Here is a 19702-nt window from a genome sequence, read left to right as displayed (position 1 = left end):
GACGGGGAGGCCCCAATGCGCCTGCGCGGCCGGGCGGCTTCTCTCCCTGGGCGTCGATTGGAGAGCGAGGGAGGGACGCCCTGAAGTGATTGGAGCAACATTCCCCCCGCCCCCGCTAGAGGGCGCTTACAATCATTCATTCATTCGTTCACTCATCCATTCGTTCATTCATTCACTCACTCACTCATTCATTCATTCTTTCGTTCATTCATTCACTCACTCATTCATTCGTTCACTCATTCATTCATTCGTTCACTCACTCATTCATTCACTCACTCATTCATTCATTCTTTCGTTCATTCATTCACTCATTCATTCGTTCACTCACTCATTCATTCGTTCACTCATTCATTCATTCATTTACTCACTCACCCATTCGTTCACTCATTCATTCATTCGTTCATTCATTCACTCACTCATTCATTCGTTCACTCACTCATTCATTCGTTCACTCATTCATTCGTTCACTCATTCATTCGTTCACTCATTCATTCATTCGTTCACTCACTCACTCATTCATTCACTCACTCATTCATTCATTCGTTCATTCATTCACTCATTCATTCGTTCACTCATTCATTCATTCATTTACTCACTCACCCATTCGTTCACTCATTCATTCATTCTTTCGTTCATTCATTCACTCACTCATTCATTCGTTCACTCATTCATTCGTTCACTCACTCATTCATTCGTTCACTCATTCATTCGTTCACTCATTCATTCATTCGTTCACTCACTCACTCATTCATTCACTCACTCATTCATTCATTCGTTCATTCATTCACTCATTCATTCGTTCACTCACTCATTCATTCGTTCACTCATTCATTCATTCATTTACTCACTCATCCATTCGTTCACTCACTCATTCATTCATTTTTTCGTTCATTCATTCACTCATTCATTCGTTCACTCACTCATTCATTCGTTCACTCACTCATTCATTCGTTCACTCACTCATTCATTCATTGACTCATTCAGTCTTTTAGACTGTGAGCCCACTGTTGGGTAGGGACTGTCTCTATATGTTGCCAATTTGTACTTCCCAAGCGCTTAGTACAGTGCTCTGCACACAGTAAGCGCTCAATAAATACGATTGATGATGATTCATTCACTCATTTATTCATCCATCCACCCATTCATTCAATCGTATTTATTGAGCGCTTACTGTGTGCAGAGCACTGTACTAAGCGCTGGGCTGGATACAAGCAAATCGGGTTGGACACAGTCCCTGTCCCACGTGGGGCTCCCGGTCTCAATCCCCATTTTACAGATGAGGGAACTGAGGCGCAGAAAAGTGAAGCGACTTGCCCAGGGGCACACAGCTGGCAAGTGGTGGAGCTAGGATTAGAACCCATGTCCTTTTCACTCCCAGGCTCGGGCTCTCCATACACTACACCATGCTGCTTCTCTAATAATAGTAATAATGATGGCATTTATTAAGCGCTTACTATGCGCAAAGCACTGTTCTAAGCGCCGGGGACGTTACAAAGTAATAAGGTTGTCCCACGGGGGGCTCACAGTCTTCATCCCCATTTTACAGATGAGGGAACTGAGGCCCAGAGAAGTGAAGTCCCCTCCTTCCTCTCCCCCTTCTCCCCCTCTCCATCCCCCTCGCAGCCTCCTTCCCTTCCCCACAGCACCTGTATATATGTATATATGTTTGTAAGTATTTATTACTCTTTTTATCTTATTTGTACATATTTATTCTATTTATTTTATTTTGTTAATATGTTTTGTTCTCTGTCTCCCCCTTCTAGACTGTGAGCCCGCTGTCGGGTAGGGACCGTCTCTAGATGTTGCCAACTTGTCCTTCCCAAGCGCTTAGTCCAGTGCTCCGCACACAGTAAGCGCTCAATAAATACGATTGAACGAACTGAACGAATACCTGGGAAGGTGTGGAGATTTATCAGGGGAGGCTTTCTGGAGGAGGCAGCTTTTGGAGGGGACACACAGAAAGCACTTAGACTGTGAGCCCACTGCTGGGTAGGGACTGTCTCTATATGTTACCAACTTGTACTTCCCAAGCGCTTAGTACAGTGCTCTGCACACAGTAAGCGCTCAATACATACGATTGATGATGATACCAAAAAAAGGGAGGGGGGAGAGTTATGGTTTAGTCAAGGAGAAGGAAGAAATGTTTCAGGTGGGGAGAAAGGCACGAACAGTGTGGGTCACGAGGCCATGAAAGTTGCCAAACCTTGGTCAGACCGACGATCCAACGAGTCCAGAACTCCGTCTCCAAGCTTGGTACCTGGGGATGGCCCTTGAAACATTCATTCATTCATTCAATCGTATTTATTGAGCGCTTACTGTGTGCGGAGCGCTGTACTAAGCGCTTGGGAAGTCCAAGTTGGCAACATCTAGAGACGGTCCCTACCCAACAGCGGGCTCACAGTCTAGAAGGGGGAGACGGAGAACAAAACATATTAACAAAGTAAAATGGAATAAATAGGTACAAATAAAATAGAGTAATAAATTCATTCATTCATTCATTCAATCGTATTTATCGAGCACTTACTGTGTGCAGAGCACTGTACTAAGCGCTTGGGAAGTACAAGCCCAACGTTTCCTCCTAATATCCCTAGAACAGTTCTTCATACATCCATCTTCCTTCTAGACAACTAGGAGAGCAGACGGGAGGGGAGACCCATGAATCTTACCCGTGGCCTTTCCCGCGAGTCCTGGGAATGAGGCTGAATCAATCAATCGTATTTATTGAGTGCTTACTGTGTGCAGAGCACTGTACTAAGCGCTTGGGAAGTCCAAGTTGGCAACAGAGAGAGACGGTCCCTACCCAGCAGTGGGCTCACAGCCTAGAAGGGGGAGACAGACAACAAAACAAAACATATTAACAAAATGAAATAGAGTAGATATAAGTAGAATAAATAGAGTAATAAATCCGTACAAACATATATACAGGTGCCCTATTCCTGCCCCAGCTCCCACCCCGCCGAAGGCTTCCCGTTTGCCTTCAGGGTTTCTTTCCCAAGGTCCCAGGTTCGTGGACTAGGAGAAAACGGCCGTCTTTGGTGGAGCAAAGTACATCACTCTGCAGGGCCTGTGAAATGAATTTCCACCATCCCATTCCACCCGGGCCCAGCCGGCTGAAGCTAACCGAAGGAGCCAGCGGGTTCGAGAGCCTGTCATTTTCTCCAGAACTGATGATCCCAACTTGTACTTCCCAAGCGCTTAGTACAGTGCTCTGCACACAGTAAGCGCTCAATAAATATGATTGATTGATTGGTCCAGCCCCCTCTTCCCACCCGCTGCTCCCCACATCAATTCTGCCTTCACTACACCCCAGGCATCTCTTCGTTAACGCTCGCCCTGAAAGCCATTTTGAATTCTCCGGAAATGGGCTCTTTGAATGATGGAGCCACAGCTATTTTGACACAGTTGTTTTGAGTTGTTTTTTTTTTGATTGTATCTCATACTGATAAAAGCTGGATGGGACTATTTCAACATCATTTGTTCAAAACTAAGGATGATGGATTTTAGTATAGTATTAAAATAGAGCTGCTGTTGCCTATTGACACATTTTTGTTCCGGTACCTTTGTCCTATCAGCTATTTAGGGGTGTGTACTGGGAGGAAGGAGGAAAATAGTAATAAAAGGAATACCCCTCACCCCACTAACTAGTGATGGAAGGCATCTACCTTGAGGGTGCCAGTTCCCTGGAGGAATAGGCTGTTTTTGGTTTTTTTTAAAACAAGCTTCCAGAATATCATCTGGAGAACAGTCGGCAACTAATGGAAGCGGAGTCGATCTCGGCATTACGAAAGCCGAAAAAGCAGCAGCCACAAAACCCTGGACTGTTGTCTCCTAGACTGTGAGCCCACTGTTGGGTGGGGACCGTCTCTATATGTTGCCAACTTGGACTTCCCAAGCGCTTAGTCCAGTGCTCTGCACACAGTAAGCGCTCAATAAATATGATTGATTGATTGTCTTCACGGTGGCCACCCGCAGAGCCCAAACAGGAGCGTGTTGCTCCTGATTCCCCACCGCGTCCTAGCTGAGCCGCTCAGTGCTGGGCCTTCTAATCCGTGTTTCCGTCTGCCCATCCCGATTCTTTAGAGGAAATGGATGTTGGAGTGATATAGCACAGGAATATTTGCCTTCCTCCTTTGAAGCCTCTAAAATACTGGTCGATTGTCTACGGAGCCCCCAGCCCCATCCCGCCCCAGCTTTCCTCCTGCCCTCCGTTTCCTAGCAGCCCTGGGACTTCTCTTTACCTTTCCATTGGGTCTTTGAGAGAAAACTGGGATACTTCAAGGTGGAATGGAGTGGGGACGGAGGAGCACTGTGAGGCTGAGGGACCCCATCATCATCAATCGTATTTATTGAGCGCTTACTGTGTGCAGAGCACTGTACTAAGCGCTTGGGAAGTACAAGTTGGCATCATATAGAGACAGTCCCTACCCAGCAGTGGGCTCACAGTCTAAAAGATGGAAAGATCTTTCCGAGATGGAAAGATCCCGCCACGGAGCTGCCCCTTGAGCCCAGGCCGAGCCTGGGACCATCCGGGGCCATCGGCCGGCCGGAGATGGAGCTTTGACCCAACGGCAGATTTGGAGACCGCCGGCCATCGATCGGCCGCTCTGCGGGAAACGATCGAGAGAGGGAAGTTTGCTTTATTCATGCCGCCCCTCTCATCTGAAAGGTTCAGAGGAGAGAGACTGAGGACGGGGCAAGGGGCTCAAGGGCGTCCTGGTTGGTATGGGCTGGAGCCAACCTGCTGACACCGCCTGGGCCTTGGGGCGATGGTCCACGGGGAGCCTGGGAAAGCCAGGTTTTTTAGGGGTTCAATGCCCAGTGCCCAACTGCATTGAGAAATCATTCACCAGAGGTGCCAGTTTAGTGGGGATTTCGGCTGTGGTGGGAAGGGTTGCCCTGAGTTCTGACTGTGGGCCTGAAGCCACCGTTTCCTCACTAACTGCCTGAATTTGACTCCCTGCTTTGCTCACCCTGGTTTTGCGACCAGGCCCGAGAGTTCCCGAGAAACTCGAGACCCTCCCCTCCCCCCAGTCCCTCAAAAGCTCAAGTCTGTCTTCCCCTCCTAACCTCCGCCGTGCCTACTCCCCACAAATTCTTGCTGTCACCCCGGGACTCGGTGAGAATTTGGCCCCAGTGAACTCTCTTGAATATCTGCCTGCGCATCGGGCAGAAACTCCTCACCCTGGGCTTCCAGGCTGTCCATCCCCTGGCCCCCTCCTACCTCACCTCCCTTCTCTCCTTCTCCAGCCCAGCCCGCACCCTCCGCTCCTCCGCCGCTAATCTCCTCACCGTACCTCGTTCTCGCCTGTCCCGCCATCGACCCCCGGCCCACGTCATCCCCCGGGCCTGGAATGCCCTCCCTCTGCCCATCCGCCAAGCTAGCTCTCTTCCTCCCTTCAAGGCCCTGCTGAGAGCTCACCTCCTCCAGGAGGCCTTCCCAGACTGAGTCCCTTCCTTCCTCTCCCCCTCGTCCCCCTCTCCATCCCCCCCATCTTACCTCCTTCCCTTCCCCACAGCACCTGTATATATGTATATATGTTTGTGCATATTTATTACTCTATTTATTTTACTTGTACATATCTATTCTATTTATTTTATTTTGTTAGTATGTTTGGTTTTGTTCTCTGTCTCCCCCTTTTAGACTGTGAGCCCACTGTTGGGTAGGGACTGTCTCTATATGTTGCCAATTTGTACTTCCCAAGCGCTTAGTCCAGTGCTCTGCACATAGTAAGCGCTCAATAAATACGATTGATGATGATGATCCAAACACGCCAGGAAGTTAGCCGGGTGAACAGAGCCCTCGTCATGAACCGCTGGCTCTGCGCAGAGACATTCGATGGCTAAAGGCTGAGCTCGGGAATTCTCCCGCCGCACTGCGGGAAAGGACGGAAGAGGCGGGGCGGGATCGGGAGATGCTCTCTCAGAAGAGAGCTGGCAGACGCAGGTCAGGAAAGTCACGCAGGCCCTCCTGGGCAGATTCAGGGACGGAAGGGATTATCACTACAGAAATCATTCCGCACTTACTCTGTGCCAAACACTGGGCTACGGGACAATCAGATAAGACACAGACCACATCCTCCTTGGGTGGCACATTCTGAGGGGAAAGATGGGGAATCTTGCCCTCATTTTACAGATGAGGAAACTGAGGCACAAAGTTTAAGAAATTTGACAAAGGTCAAACAGCAGGTCAGAAGCAGAGCTGGGATTAGAACCCAGTTCCATGACTCTGTCTGTTGTCTATTATTCCTTGCGCAGATGGGTCCGAGGCAGACAGAAGTCACCAGCGCGGGATGAGCACAGGGAATCCATTCCCACAGGGACCTGTGCAGCTGGGAACACCAGCAGGTCCGGGGGGGTTCGGTTGAGCCGATGGAAGTGTCCACACTGGGTGACTAGAGGGGACTCAGAGGAGTTAGATGGTCCGTGATGAGTGACTAGGGGGGAGTCAGGGATGGAGAGGTGATATCGGCACATAGGAAGCGCTTAACAAATACCGTAATTATTATTATTGCTATAATTGGGATGTTGGATGGCCTGTGCTGGGTCCCCGGGGGAGAGTCAGAGATGGAGAGGGGACACTCAGGGGTGTAGGACGGTCCATGCTGGGTCCCTGGGGGGGACGGGGTGCGGGACAGTTCAGGCTGGGTCAGTGGGGAAGTGTCAAGGGGGCGGGATGGCCCATCCCGAACCCTGAGGCGAAGCCAGTGCCGGCACTCAGGGAGCAGTGAGGGCAGGGATGTTGCTCGGAGGCTGACGTAAAAACCCGGTGGCACCCACGCACGTGAACTGATGTCATTATAAACTCCCGGATCCGGCCAGCCGCAGAGAAAAGGAAATTTATTTCACGTGGAGAAGCAAACCCGGAGAACGGCCCCCGGGGCAGAGGAACGGCAGGAGCCTCGTGGCCCCGGACCGCTATCTCTCCCTCCGCTCGCCCAACCCGGTGGCCCCCGGCAGCTAAAACGGCGCTCTGCCTTTGCCCGGGGAAGGCCGGTGAGTTTTAAAAACTGATGACGGCAATCGGGAACTGCTCACCACGGACTAACTCTGTTGTACTCTCCCAAGTCCTCAGTACAGTGCTCTGCACCCAGGAAGCGCTCAATAAATACCATCGACTGACCCGTCGGCTCAGCCTGTCCCTGCTGCCCCCGTGTCGCTTCCCAACTAAGAAGTAGGGAGAGCAGCGAGAGGCTCGTGGACCGGGAGGTTCAGTGACTGCTCCCGGCGCCTTAGACGGGCAGAGGCGGAGGTGGGGTGAGACACCGAGTACTTCCAATCCCGGTTCTTTCCATTAGGCCATACGGCCTCCCCACAGGATGCCGGAGGGCCTCTTTCCGGAGGTGGCTGGCCCGTTTGGTCCAGGGGCCGGGTCCCGGGAGCACCGCCGCCTGTCCGGCCTTTCGCCCGGGCAGCCAAAGCGCTTGGCGGCGTCTCCAAGCTAATCCTCCCGACAAGTCACCCTTGGGGATGGGGGTAGCGCCTTGGTACGGCCGAGGCAGAAGGGCCCCCCGGGGCAGCTCCCCGCCGACACCAATCTGGATCTCCTCCGGGGCCTTCCGGGCACGTGGGAGCGAAGGAGGCGTCAAAAAACCCCATCCACCTGCAAGTTTCCTCAGGGTTTGACCTCGAAGCGGTCTACTGGCTTCGGGCGCCCATCTGACACCCCATCCCGCCGAAGACTGCTCCAACCCCACGGCCCTACGCGCCCGTTCGCTAGCCTACGGCGGGCCGTCCATTCCCCTTCCGCCCCCACCGCCCCCGGCCCCGCGGCGCCGAGGACATCGTGGCGAGGACCGCGTTCAGGGAAAGGAAGAGAACGGACCCCGGCCCGGCGACCGGAGGCGAGTGCGAGTGGACGTCCGCACGGGGAGGCCCGGGGGCCCCCGCCTATCGGTACCGGATCAGCCGGAGGATCTTATTGTTCATGAAATCGGAGCCGGGCGGGTGGGAGGAGTCGACGCAGAAGCCGTCGCTCAGGGCGATCTTGAGCACTTCCTCCACGAAGACCCGAAAGCTGTTGATCTGCTTGTTGGCCGGCACCACCCACAGCCTCTTGAGGTTCTGCCTGGTGTACTCCTCCTCGGGCAGGCCGTCCACGCTGGCCACCCAGTCCAGCGTCAGGTGGTTGGGGTCCTGCAGCTGGCTGGAGATGGACGACAGGTTGCCGTTGAAGCAGTAGTACAGCTTGGAGCCCAGCAGCTTGAGGAAGAGGCAGGAGGTGCTGAAGATGTTGGCGTTGAAGACCTCCATGTTGGAGGAGGAGAGGCTGTAGATCTGGGGGGCCTCGCGCACCGTGAAATGCACCGTCTGCACCCGCTGGTTCAGGGTGATGTTGAGCATGGCGTTCTTCTCCGCCTTGGACAGGGCCACCTCCTTCTCCTGGAGGGCCGCGATCAGCGGCTGCACCTGGTAGAAGTCGGCCTCCCGCCGCAGCAGGGCCATTTCCTGGAAGTCCTCGGGGAGGTCCAGGTGCGAGGTGCGCAGGAAGTTGAGGACGTGGCGGAAGACCTTCCCGTCGCGGTCGATGAAGCAGTGGCCCTGGCTGTCCTTCTTGGTGGGCAGCTTCCCGCCGAACATGGCGCCCAGCATGGAGTCCGGGAAGCTGGTCAGCGTGGACAGGGACGTGGTGTACAGCTTCCCGCCGACGTTCAGGGTGATGGGGTCGGACATGGTGGGCGCGATCTGGGGGAGGGCGAGGCAGAGAGCCGCTCAAAATCGCCCGCGAATCCGGACCTTTGGCGCGGCTGGGCGGGAGCCGGTCCGAGCGGCCGGACCGTTTCCCTAATGGAATCAACTGATCGTATTTCCGAGCGCTTACCCGGTGTGGGACGCTGCGCGGCGGGCCGGAGGGAGTATTCATTCGGTCGTATTTATTGAGCGCTTACCGTGTGCAGAGCACTGGACTAAGCGCTTGGGAAGTACAAGCTGGCAACATGGTGGTAGACACGTTCCCTTCCACAATGAGCGTAGAAACTAGAGCTTACAGTAAGCTCCTCGAGGGCAGGGACTGCTTCTAAGGGCTCTGATTCCCCCCCCCCTCCCCCCGAAAGCTCCTTCCCCTGACACGGCGCTCTGCCCTCAGGAAGCGCTCAGTAAGTAACACTGATCGGTTGTCTACTTTAGCTTTTGACCTCTGCCCAATCCCCAACCCCATCTCGAACAGTCAACGGGACCCCAAAATGAATCCTCTGGGCTGGGGTTAAGGCGGTATGCTTTTTTTTTATAATGGCATTTATTAAGCGCTTACTATGTGCAAGGCACTGTTCTAAGCACCGGGGAGATTACAAGGTGATCAGGTTGTCCCACGGGGGGCTCACAGTCTTAATCCCCATTTTACAGATGAGGTAACTGAGGCACCGAGATGTGAAGTGACTTGCCCAAAGTCACACAGCTGACAATCTATCAATCAATCGTATTTATTGAGCGCTTACTGTGTGCAGAGCACTGTACTAAGCGCTTGGGAAGTACAAGTTGGCAACATATAGAGGCTGTCCCTACCCAACAGTGGGCTCACAGTCTAGACAAGCGGCGGAGCCGGGATTCGAACCCATGACCTCTGACTCCCAAGCCCGGGCTCTTTCCACTAATCAATCAATCAATCGTATTTATTGAGCGCTTACTGTGTGCAGAGCACTGTACTAAGCGCTTGGGAAGTCCAAGTTGGCAGCATCTAGAGACGGTCCCTACCCAACAGTGGGTTCACAGTCTAGAAGGGGGAGACAGAGAACAAAACCAAACATACTAACAAAATAAAATAAATAGAATAGATATGTACAAGTAAAATAAATAGAGTAATAAATATGTACAAACATATATACAGGTGCTGTGGGGAGGGGAAGGAGGTAAGATGGGGGGGATGGAGAGGGGGACGAGGGGGAGAGGAAGGAAGGGGCTCAGTCTGGGAAGGCCTCCCCACTAAGCACTGGCAACCCAACTTGGACTTCCCAAGCGCTTAGTACAGTGCTCTGCACATAGTAAGTGCTCAATAAATACGATTGAATGAATGAATGAATGATGTTCCCTGAGTCCCGGTTGACGGAGGAGAACCGGAGGGTCCCTGGGGAGGGGAGAGAGAGGGAAGCAGGAAACCAGAGACTCGGGATGCTGCTCCTAGGACCCTCAGGGCCGGGGAGGTGTCGGGGCTAGGGACCCCCCGGAGCCCGTTGTTGGGGAGGGACCGTCTCTATATGTTGCCAACTTGTACTTGTAGTACAGTGCTCTGCAATCAAACAATCAATCAATCAATCAATCGTATTTATTGAGCGCTTACTGTGTGCAGAGCACTGTCCTAAGAGCTTGGGAAGTCCAAGTTGGCAACTTATAGAGACAGTCCCTATCCAACAGTGGGCTCACAGTCTAGAAGGGGGAGACAGAGAACAAATCAATCAATCAATCGTATTTCTTGAGCACTTACTGTGTGCAGAGCACTGTCCTAAGCGCTTGGGAAGTCCAAGTTGGCAACTTATAGAGACGGTCCCTACCCAACAGTGGGCTCACAGTCTAGAAGGGGGAGATGGAGAACAAAACCAAACATATTAACAAAATAAAATAAATAGATATGTACAAGTAAAATAAACAGTAATAATACATGAATAGAGTAATAGATAAATAGAGTAATATGCGCACAGTAAGCGCTCAATAAATACGATTGAATGCAGGGTCTCACCACCTGGAGGAGGCCGAGCCTTGGGACTCAGTTTCCCTCGGGGTCCTGGGCGGGTGCGTCCCCCTTCTGCCCTTGGAGGCGAAGGCGGGGGTGGAGGTGGTCATCCTGAAGGACCAGTTCTGGGGCGGGCTGGGGCCCCCCTTCGTGCCCGGGGCGGGGGCCGGGGCTGGCTGCCGGGATCGGAGGGCCCGGCGGGGACGCTTTTGGGGGTCAAAGGTCCGCAAGTGAGTCTGTAAGGAGGAACAGCGGCCCCTTCCCAAAGCTATTGGCTATTAGGGTGAGCCAGGGAAGCCTGCCTCATCACCTCACTCATCCTCCTACTCATGGTACCTACGCATCAGGCAGAAACTCCTCACCCTGGGCTTCAAGGCTGTCCATCCATCCCCTCGTCCCCTCCTACCTCAACTCCTTTCTTTCCTTCTCCAGCCCAGCCCGCACCCTCCGCTCCTCTGCCGCTAACCTCCTCACCGGGCCTTGTTCTCGTCGGTCCCGCCGTCGACCCCCAGCCCACGTCCTCCCCCTGGCCCGGAATGCCCTCCCTCCCAACATCCACCAATCTCTTCCTCCCTTCAAAGCCCTACTGAGAGCCCACCTCCTCCAGGAGGCCTTCCCACACTCAGCCCCCTCCTTCCTTTCCCCCTCCTCCCCCTCCCCATCCCCCCCGCCTTACCTCCTTCCCCTCCCCACAGCACCTGTATGGATGGATATACGTTTGTATGGATTTATTACTCTATTTATTCATTAATTTTATTTGCACATATTTATTCTATTTATTTTATTTTGTTAATATGCTTTGTTCTCTGTCTCCCCCCTTCTAGACTGTGAGCCCGCTGTTGGGTACGGACTGTCTCTATATGTTGCCAGCTTGTACTTCCCAAGCGCTTAGTACAGTGCTCTGCACACAGTAAGCGCTCAATAAATACAATTGATTGATGGATATACGTTTGTATGGATTTATTACTCCATTCATTTTATTTGTACACATTTAGTCTATTTATTTTATTTTGTTAATATGTTTTGTTGTCTGTCTCCCCCTTCTAGACTGTGAGCCCGCTGTTGGGTAGGGACCGTCTCTAGATGTCACCAACTTGGACTTCCCAAGCACTTAGTACAGTGCTCTGCACACAGTAAGCGCTCAATATTCAATCAATCAATCATTTGTATTTATTGAGCGTATTTATTTATTATTATTCAATCAATAAATACGATTGAATGAATGAATGAATGAATGAATGAACCTCCTGAAAAGGAGAGCTCTACAGCCTCTGAGCTGTAAGCTCACTGTGGGCAGGGAACCTACCAACTCTGTTGTACTCTCCCAAGTACTTGGTACAGGGCTCTGCACACAGTGAGCGCTCAATAAATACCACTGATCAACTGAGGAGATCTTACAGTACTCTGCTCACAGTGAGCGCTCAATAAATGCCACTGATTGACTGAGGAGATCTTACAGTACTCTGGACACAGTGAGCGCTCAATAAGTACCACTGATCAACTGAGGAGATCATACAGGACTCTGCAGATAGTGAGCGCTCAATAAATACCACTGATCAACTGAGGAGATCATATAGTACTCTGCACATAGTGAGCACTCAATAAATACCATTGATCAACTGAGGAGATCTTACAGTACTCTGCACCCAGTGTGCGCTTGATAAATACCACTGACAGACTGAGGAGATCTTACAGTACTCTGCTCACAGTGAGTGCTCAATAAATACCACTGATCGACTGAGGCGATTTTACAGTACTCTGCACATAGTGAGCGCTCAATAAATACCACCGATCGACTGAGGCGATTTTACAGTACTCTGCACACAGTGAGCACTCAATAAATACCACTGATAGATTGAGGAGATGTTACAGTACTCTGCACACAGCGAGCGCTCAATAAATACTATTGATCCACTGAGGAGATCTTACAGTATTCTGCACACAGCGAGCGCTCAATAAATACTATTGATCGACTGAGGAGATCTTACAGTATTCTGCACCCAGTGAGTGCTCAATAAATACCACTGATTGATTGAGATCTTACAGTACTCTGCACGCAGTGAGTGCTCAATAAATACCACTGATCGACTGAGATCTTACAGTATTATGCACACAGTGAGCGCTCAATAAATACCACTGATCGACTGAGGAGATCTTACAGTACTCTGCACCCAGTGAGTGCTCAATAAACACCACGGATTGATTGAGAAGATCCTCGGTAACAAATTCTCCCCTCTCCCAGCCTTTTCAGCCGGGAAGTTTCTCCTGAAGTCTAATTTAAATCCCGCCCCGCACCCCGACTGTAATTTCACTCCATTTGCTGGCTTGGCACAATATCCATCGGGAGATGGTATCCCGTTCCCACGTTCCTCTCTCCTGGCCAGACCCAAAGCACCGCCTCCACCTCCTCCTCGCCGCTCCCGAAAGAGCCCGGGCTTTGGAGTCAGAGGTCATGGGTTCGAATCCCGGCTCCGCCAATTGTCAGCTGGGTGACTTTGGGCACGTCACTTCACTTCTCTGGGCCTCAGTTCCCTCCTCTGTAAAATGGGGATGAAGACTGTGAGCCCCACGTGGGACAACCTGATTACCCTGTCTCTACCCCAGTGCCTAGAACAGTGCTTGGCACATTGTAAGCACTTAAATACCAAAATTATTATTAGTATTATTAAGTTACTTCTTCAGGCCTCTGTTACCTCATCTGTAAAATGGGGATTAAGACCGTGAGCCCCCCGTGGGACAACCTAATCACCTTGTATCTCCCCCAAAGCTTAGAACAGTGCTTGGCACATTGTAAGCACTTAAATACCAAAATTATCATTATTATTATTATTATTAAGTCACATCTCCAGGCCTCCGTTACCTCATCTGTAAAATGGGGATTAAGACCGTGAGCCCCCCGTGGGACAACCTAATCACCTTGTATCTCCCCCAGAGCTTAGACCAGTGCTTGGCAGATTGTAAGCACGTAACAGATACCAAAGTTATTATTATTATTATTATTATTATTATTAAGTCACTTCTCCAGGCCTCCGTTACCTCATCTGTAAAATGGGGATTAAGACCGTGAGCCCTATATTTATTCTATAAATAGAATGAATATGTACAAATAAAATCGATAAATAAATGAGTAATAAACACGTACTAACATATATCCATATAGCGTGGCTCAGTGGAAAGAGTCCCTGCCCAACAGTGGGCTCACGGTCTAGAAGGGGGAGACAGACAACAAAACAAAACATATTAATAAAATAAATAGAATAAATATGTACAAATAAAATCAATAAATTAATAGAGTAATAAACACGTACGAACATATATCCATATAGCGTGGCTCAGTGGAAAGAGTCCCTGCCCAACAGCGGGCTCACAGTCTAGGAGGGGGAGACAGACAACAAAACAACACATATGAACAAAATAAACTAAATAGACTAAATATGTACAAATAAGATAAAGAAATAAATAGAGTAATAAACACGTACGAACATATATCCATATAGCGTGGCTCAGTGGAAAGTGTGCCTACCCAACAGTGGGCTCACAGTCTAGAAGGGGCAGACAGACAACAAAACATATTAACAAAGTAAAATAAATAGAATAAATATGTACAAATAAAATCAATCAATAAATAGAGTAATAAACACGTACAAACATATATACATGTAGCGTGGCTCTGTGGAAAGAGTCCCTGCCCAACAGCGGGCTCACAGTCTAGAAGGGGGAGACAGACAACAAAACAACACACATGAACAAAATAAACTAAATAGACTAAATATGTACAAATAAGATAAATAAAGAGTAATAAACACGTACAAACATATATCCATATAGCGTGGCTCAGTGGAAAGAGTCCCTGCTCAACAGCGGGCTCACAGTCTAAAAGGGGGAGACAGACAACAAAACAACACATATGAATAAAATAAAATAAATAGAATAAACATGTACAAATAAGATAAATAGAGTAATAAACACGTACAAACATATATCCATATAGCGTGGCTCAGTGGAAAGAGTCCCTGCTCAACAGCGGGCTCACAGTCTAGAAGGGGGAGACAGACAAAAAAACAACACACATGAACAAAATAAACTAAATAGACTAAATATGTACAAATAAGATAAATAAAGAGTAATAAACACGTACAAACATATATCCATATAGCGTGGCTCAGTGGAAAGAGTGCCTGCCCAACAGCGGGTTCACAGTCTAGAAGGGGGGAGACAGACAACAAAACGACACATATGAATAAAATAAAATAAATAGAATAAATATGTACAAATAAAATCAATCTATAGAGTAATAAACACGTGCAAACCTATATCCATATAGCGTGGCTCGGTGGAAAGAGTGCCTACCCACCAGCGGGTTCACAGTCTAGAAGGGGGAGACAGACAACAAAACAACACATATGAACAAAATAAACTAAATAGAATATGTACAAGTAAGATAAATAAATAAATAGAGTAATAAACACGTACAAACATATATCCATTAGCGTGGCTCAGTGGAAAGAGTCCCTACACAACAGCGGGCTCACAGTCTAGAAGGGGGAGACAGACAACAAAACAAAACATATGAACACAATAAAATAGAATAAATATGTACAAATAAAATCAATAAAATAATAGAGTAATAAACACGTACAAACATATATCCGTATAGCGTGGCTCAGTGGAAAGGGTCCCTACCCACCAGCGGGCTCACAGTCTAGAAGGGGGAGACAGACAACAAAACAACACGTATGAACAAAATTAAATAAATAGAATAAATATGTACAAATAAAATAGAGTAATAAATCCGCACAAACATCTATCCATCTATACAGGTGCTGTGGGGAGGGGAAGGAGGTAAGGCGGGGGGGAGGATTATTATTATTTAATCATGATCATTGTTTATTACTATATATAAATAATACTATCGATGATTAAATATGATGAATGAGTGAATGATTAATAGGCCTAATGCCGGTATTGGTGCACGTACCCCGGCGCTTAGGACGGTGCCTGCGCCGTAGTAGGCGCCTCCCCGACGCCAGCAGCCAGCAAACCGCCCGCAGGAAAAGGGCCCAGGCGGGGGCGGGGGGCGGAGCGGAGCGTGGGTGTCAGTGTGTGCGCCCGCCGGGGTCACCCACCTGCCGTCCCGTCCCGTCCCGTCCCGTCCCGTCCCTCAGCCCGGCGCGGCGCGGAGGGCTGCGCGGAGGAGGAGGCGGCGGCGGCGGCGGCGGCCCGAGGGCCAGGCAGGCCGCGCGGGAGGGGGGGGGGGGGGGGGAGGCACGCGCTGCGCCCCCTGGGAGCTGTAGTCCCCCGGGCCCGCGCAGCCGCGGACCGGGGGCGGGGGACTACAACTCCCGGCAGGCCCCGCGCCCCGGGCCCCGCCCGCCCACCTTAAAGGGGACGCAGCCGCACGATTGAGCCTGCGCGCTCCTCCTCCTCCTCTTCCTCCTCCTCCTCCTCCTCCTCCTCCTCCTCCTCCTCCTCCTCCTTCTCCTTCTCCTCCTCCTCCTCCTCTTCCTCCTCCTCTTCTCCTATTCCCCCTCCTCCTCTTCCTTCCCTTCTTCTCTTCCTTCCCTCGTCCTCCTCTTCCTTCCCTTCTTCTCTTCCTTTCTTCCTCCTCCTTCCCTCCTCCTCCTTCCCTCCTCCCAGTCCTTCTTCCCCTTCCCTCTTCCTCCTTCTTCCCTCCTCCTCCTCCTCCTTCCCTCGCCCTCCTCGACCTTCTCCTTCCCTTCTTCTCCTCCTCTTCCTTTCCTTCTCCTCCTCCTTCCCTCCTCCTCCTTCCCCTTCCTTTCTTTTCCTCCTCCTCCTTCCCCTCTCCCCTTCTCCTTCTCTTCCTTCCCTCCTCCCTTCCTTCTCCTCCTTCTCCTTCCCTTCTCCTTCTCCTTCCCTTCTCCTCCTCCTCCTTCTCCGTTCCTTCTCCTCCTCTTCCTTCCCTTTTCCTCCTCCTCTTTCCCTCCTCTTCCTTCCCTTCTCCCCCTCCTCCTTTCCTCCTCCTCCTCCTTCCCCTCTCCCCTTCTCCTTCTCCTCCTCTTCCTTCCCTCCTCCCCTCCTCCTTTCCTTCTCCTCCTTCTTCCCTCCTTCTCCTCCTCTTCCTTCCCTTTTCCTCCTCCTCTTTCCCTCCTCTTCCTTCCCTTCTCCCCCTCCTCCTTTCCTCCTCCTCCTTCCCTCCTCCTTCTTTCCTCCTCCCCCTTTCCTCCTCCTCCTCCCCTCCTCCTTCTCCTCCTCTTCCTTCCCTTCTCCCCCTCCTTTCCTCCCCCTCCTTCTTCCCTCCTTCTCCTTCCCTTCTCTTCCTCCTCCTCCTCCTTTTCCGTCCCTTCTTCTCCTCCTCTTCCTTCCCTTCTCCTCCTCCTCCTTCCCTCCTCCTCCTCCTCCTCCTCCTTTTCCCTCCTCCCCCTCCTCCTTTCCTCCTCCTCCTTCTCCTTCCCTTCTTCTCCTCCTCCTCCTTCCCTCCTCCTCCTCTTTTCCCGTCCCTTCTTCTCCTCCTCTTCCTTTCCTTCTCCTCCTCCTCCTTCCCTCTTCCTTCCCTTCTCCTCTCCTGCCTCCCCTTCTCCTCCCCTTCCTCCTCCCCCGCTGGCCAGGAAGAATGCTCAGAGCGCGGACCCGGGCCTGAAGAGGTGGTAATCATCATCATCAGAATTATGGTATTTATTAGGCGCCTACTACGTGCCAGCAACTGTACTAAGTGCTGAGGTGGAGACAAGTCAATTGATAGTAATGTTTATTATAATAATGATGATGGTAGTTGTTAGGTGCTTACCATGTGCCAGGCACTGTACTAAGTGCTGGGCTGGAGACAAGCCGATTGAAAGTAATGTTCATTATAATAATAATGATGGTAGTTATTAGGCACTGTACTAAGCGCTTGGGTGGAGACAAACCGATTGATAGTAATTTTTTTTGTACTAATAACGATGGTAGTTGTTAGGCGCTTATTATGCGTCACACTCTCTCCCGCCCTTTGTGGGAAGAAAGGGAAGCAGCGCCAGAAAAGCAGCGTGGCTCAGTGGGAAAAAGCCCGGGCTTTGGAGTCAGAGGTCATGGGTTCAAATCCCGCCTCTGCCACGTCTGCTGTGTGACCTTGGGCAAGTCACTTAACTTCTCTGAGCCTCAGTTACCTCATCTGTAAAATGGGGATGACGAGTGTGAGCCCTACGTGGGTCAACTTGATCACCTTGTATCCCCCCAGCGCTTAGAACAGTGCTTTGCACATAGTAAGCGCTCAACAAATGCCATCATTATTATTATCATTAAGAATGGTCCCTCAGTCCCCAAGAGTGTTCGATCCGCAAGTTATGGAAGAAGCAGAGTGGAGTCCAGTCATCAGAAATCAATCATCATCGTCATCATCAATCGTATTTATTGAGCGCTTACTATGTGCAGAGCACTGTACTAAGCGCTTGGGAAGTACAACTTGGCAACATATAGAGACAGTCCCTACCCAACAGTGGGCTCACAGTCTAAAAGGGGGAGACAGTGAACAAAACCAAAGATACTAACAAAATAAAATAAATAGAATAGATATGTACAAATAAAATAAATAAATAAATAAATAGAGTAAAATATGTACAAACATATATACATATATACAGGTGCTGTGGGGAAGGGAAGGAGGTAAGATGGGGGGGATGGAGAGGGGGACGAGGGGGAGAGGAAGAAAGGGGCTCAGTCTGGGAAGGCCTTCTGGATCATTACGGTTGAATGATCAACTATTCAATCGTAAATTACATATTTACTATTCTGTTTATTTTATTTTGTTAATTTGTTTTGTCGTCTGTCCTCCCCTTCTAGACTGTGAGCCTACTGTTGGGTAGGGACCGGCTCTATATGTTCCCCCCCGCCTTACCTTCTTCCCCTCCCCACAGCACCTGTATATATGTATATATGTTTTTACGTATTTATTACTCTATTTATTATTTTACTTGTACGTATTTATTCTATTTATTTTATTTTGTTAATATGTTTTGTTGTCTGTCTCCCCCTTCCAGACTGTGAGCCTGCTGTTGGGTAGGGACCGGCTCTATATGTTTCCCCTGTCCCCCCACTCCATCCCCCCTTCCCCTCCCCACAGCACCTGTATATATGTATATATGTTTGTACGTATTTATTACTCTACTTATTTTACTTGTACGTATTTATTCTATTTATTTTGTTAATATGTTTTGTCGTCTGTCCTCCCCTTCTATACTGTGAGCCCGCTGTTGGGTAGGGACCGGCTCTATATGTTGCCAATTTGGACTTCCCAAGCGCTTAGTACAGTGCTCTGCACACAGTAAGCGCTCAATAAATACGATTGAATGAATGCATATGTCCCCCTCCTCCCCCTCCCCATCGCCCCCGCCTTACCTCCTTCCCCTCCCCACAGCACCTGTATATATATTTGTGTATTTATTACTCTATTTATTTTACTTGTACATATTTATCCTATTTATTTTATTTTGTTAATATGTTTTGTTTTGTTGTCTGTCACCCTCTTCCAGACTGTGAGCCCGCTGTTGGGTAGGGACCGGCTCTACATGTTGCCAACTTGTACTTCCCAAGCGCTTAGTACAGTGCTCTGCACACGGTAAGCGCTCAATAAATACGATTGAATGAATGACTGAATGAATGAAATGGTGTTTATTGAACACCCTCGTGGCGCACAGCACTGTACTGAGCACCTGGGAAGAGTCGGACAGGAGCAAAACACATTTCCCTGCCCTCAAGGAGCTCACAGCCCTGAAAGAGACCTCACGGTTCCAATGAAGGTGAGCGATCGGTTCGGTTAAAGTGCCAACTTGTACTTCCCAAGCGCTTAGTACAGTGCTCTGCACACAGTAAGCGCTCAATAAATACCATTGATTGATTGATTGATTGATTAAAGTGTCTGCCAAGGGGAGGCCGGAGGGCGTTTGGGGTGGGGGCCCAGGAAAACCCAAAGTTCTGCGCCTGTTTGGGAGGGATTTTGCCATTTGTTATGGGCAGGGAATGTGTCTGTTTGTTAATAATAATGATATTTGTTAAGCGCTTACTATGTGCAAAACACTGTTCTAAGCGCTGGGGGGATACAAGGTGATC

The 19702-nt window shown here is 50.0% G+C and overlaps 1 protein-coding gene across 2 annotated transcripts; it reads right to left on the bottom strand.

Annotated features, from left to right (window-relative positions):
• Positions 1 to 6819: 6819 nt before the first annotated feature.
• On the bottom strand, positions 6820 to 15858 carry KCTD21 (potassium channel tetramerization domain containing 21). 2 transcript variants are annotated; one of them, XM_038761808.1, is made up of 2 exons: positions 15787 to 15858; positions 6820 to 8682 (listed from the first exon to the last, which is right to left on the bottom strand). In XM_038761808.1, the coding sequence occupies exon 2, from the start codon at positions 8668 to 8670 to the stop codon at positions 7888 to 7890; it is 783 nt and encodes a 260-aa protein (XP_038617736.1). In that variant the 5' UTR covers positions 8671 to 8682; positions 15787 to 15858; the 3' UTR covers positions 6820 to 7887. The 2 variants fall into 2 exon arrangements, with proteins under 2 accessions (XP_038617736.1, XP_038617735.1); XM_038761807.1 differs by lacking the exon at positions 15787 to 15858 and adding an exon at positions 15639 to 15744.
• Positions 15859 to 19702: the final 3844 nt, after the last annotated feature.

This window comes from Tachyglossus aculeatus, chromosome 20 (genome assembly GCF_015852505.1).
Source record: "Tachyglossus aculeatus isolate mTacAcu1 chromosome 20, mTacAcu1.pri, whole genome shotgun sequence".
Lineage (NCBI taxonomy): Eukaryota > Metazoa > Chordata > Mammalia > Monotremata > Tachyglossidae > Tachyglossus > Tachyglossus aculeatus.
The sequence above is the reverse complement of the archived record's forward strand: the minus strand, read 5'-3'. Positions and strand labels throughout refer to the sequence as shown.

Bases quoted from the DNA above. Each gene is read 5' to 3' on its own strand.
- KCTD21 (XM_038761808.1), bottom strand. From the start codon at position 8,670: ATGTCCGACCCCATCACCCTGAACGTCGGCGGGAAGCTGTACACCACG.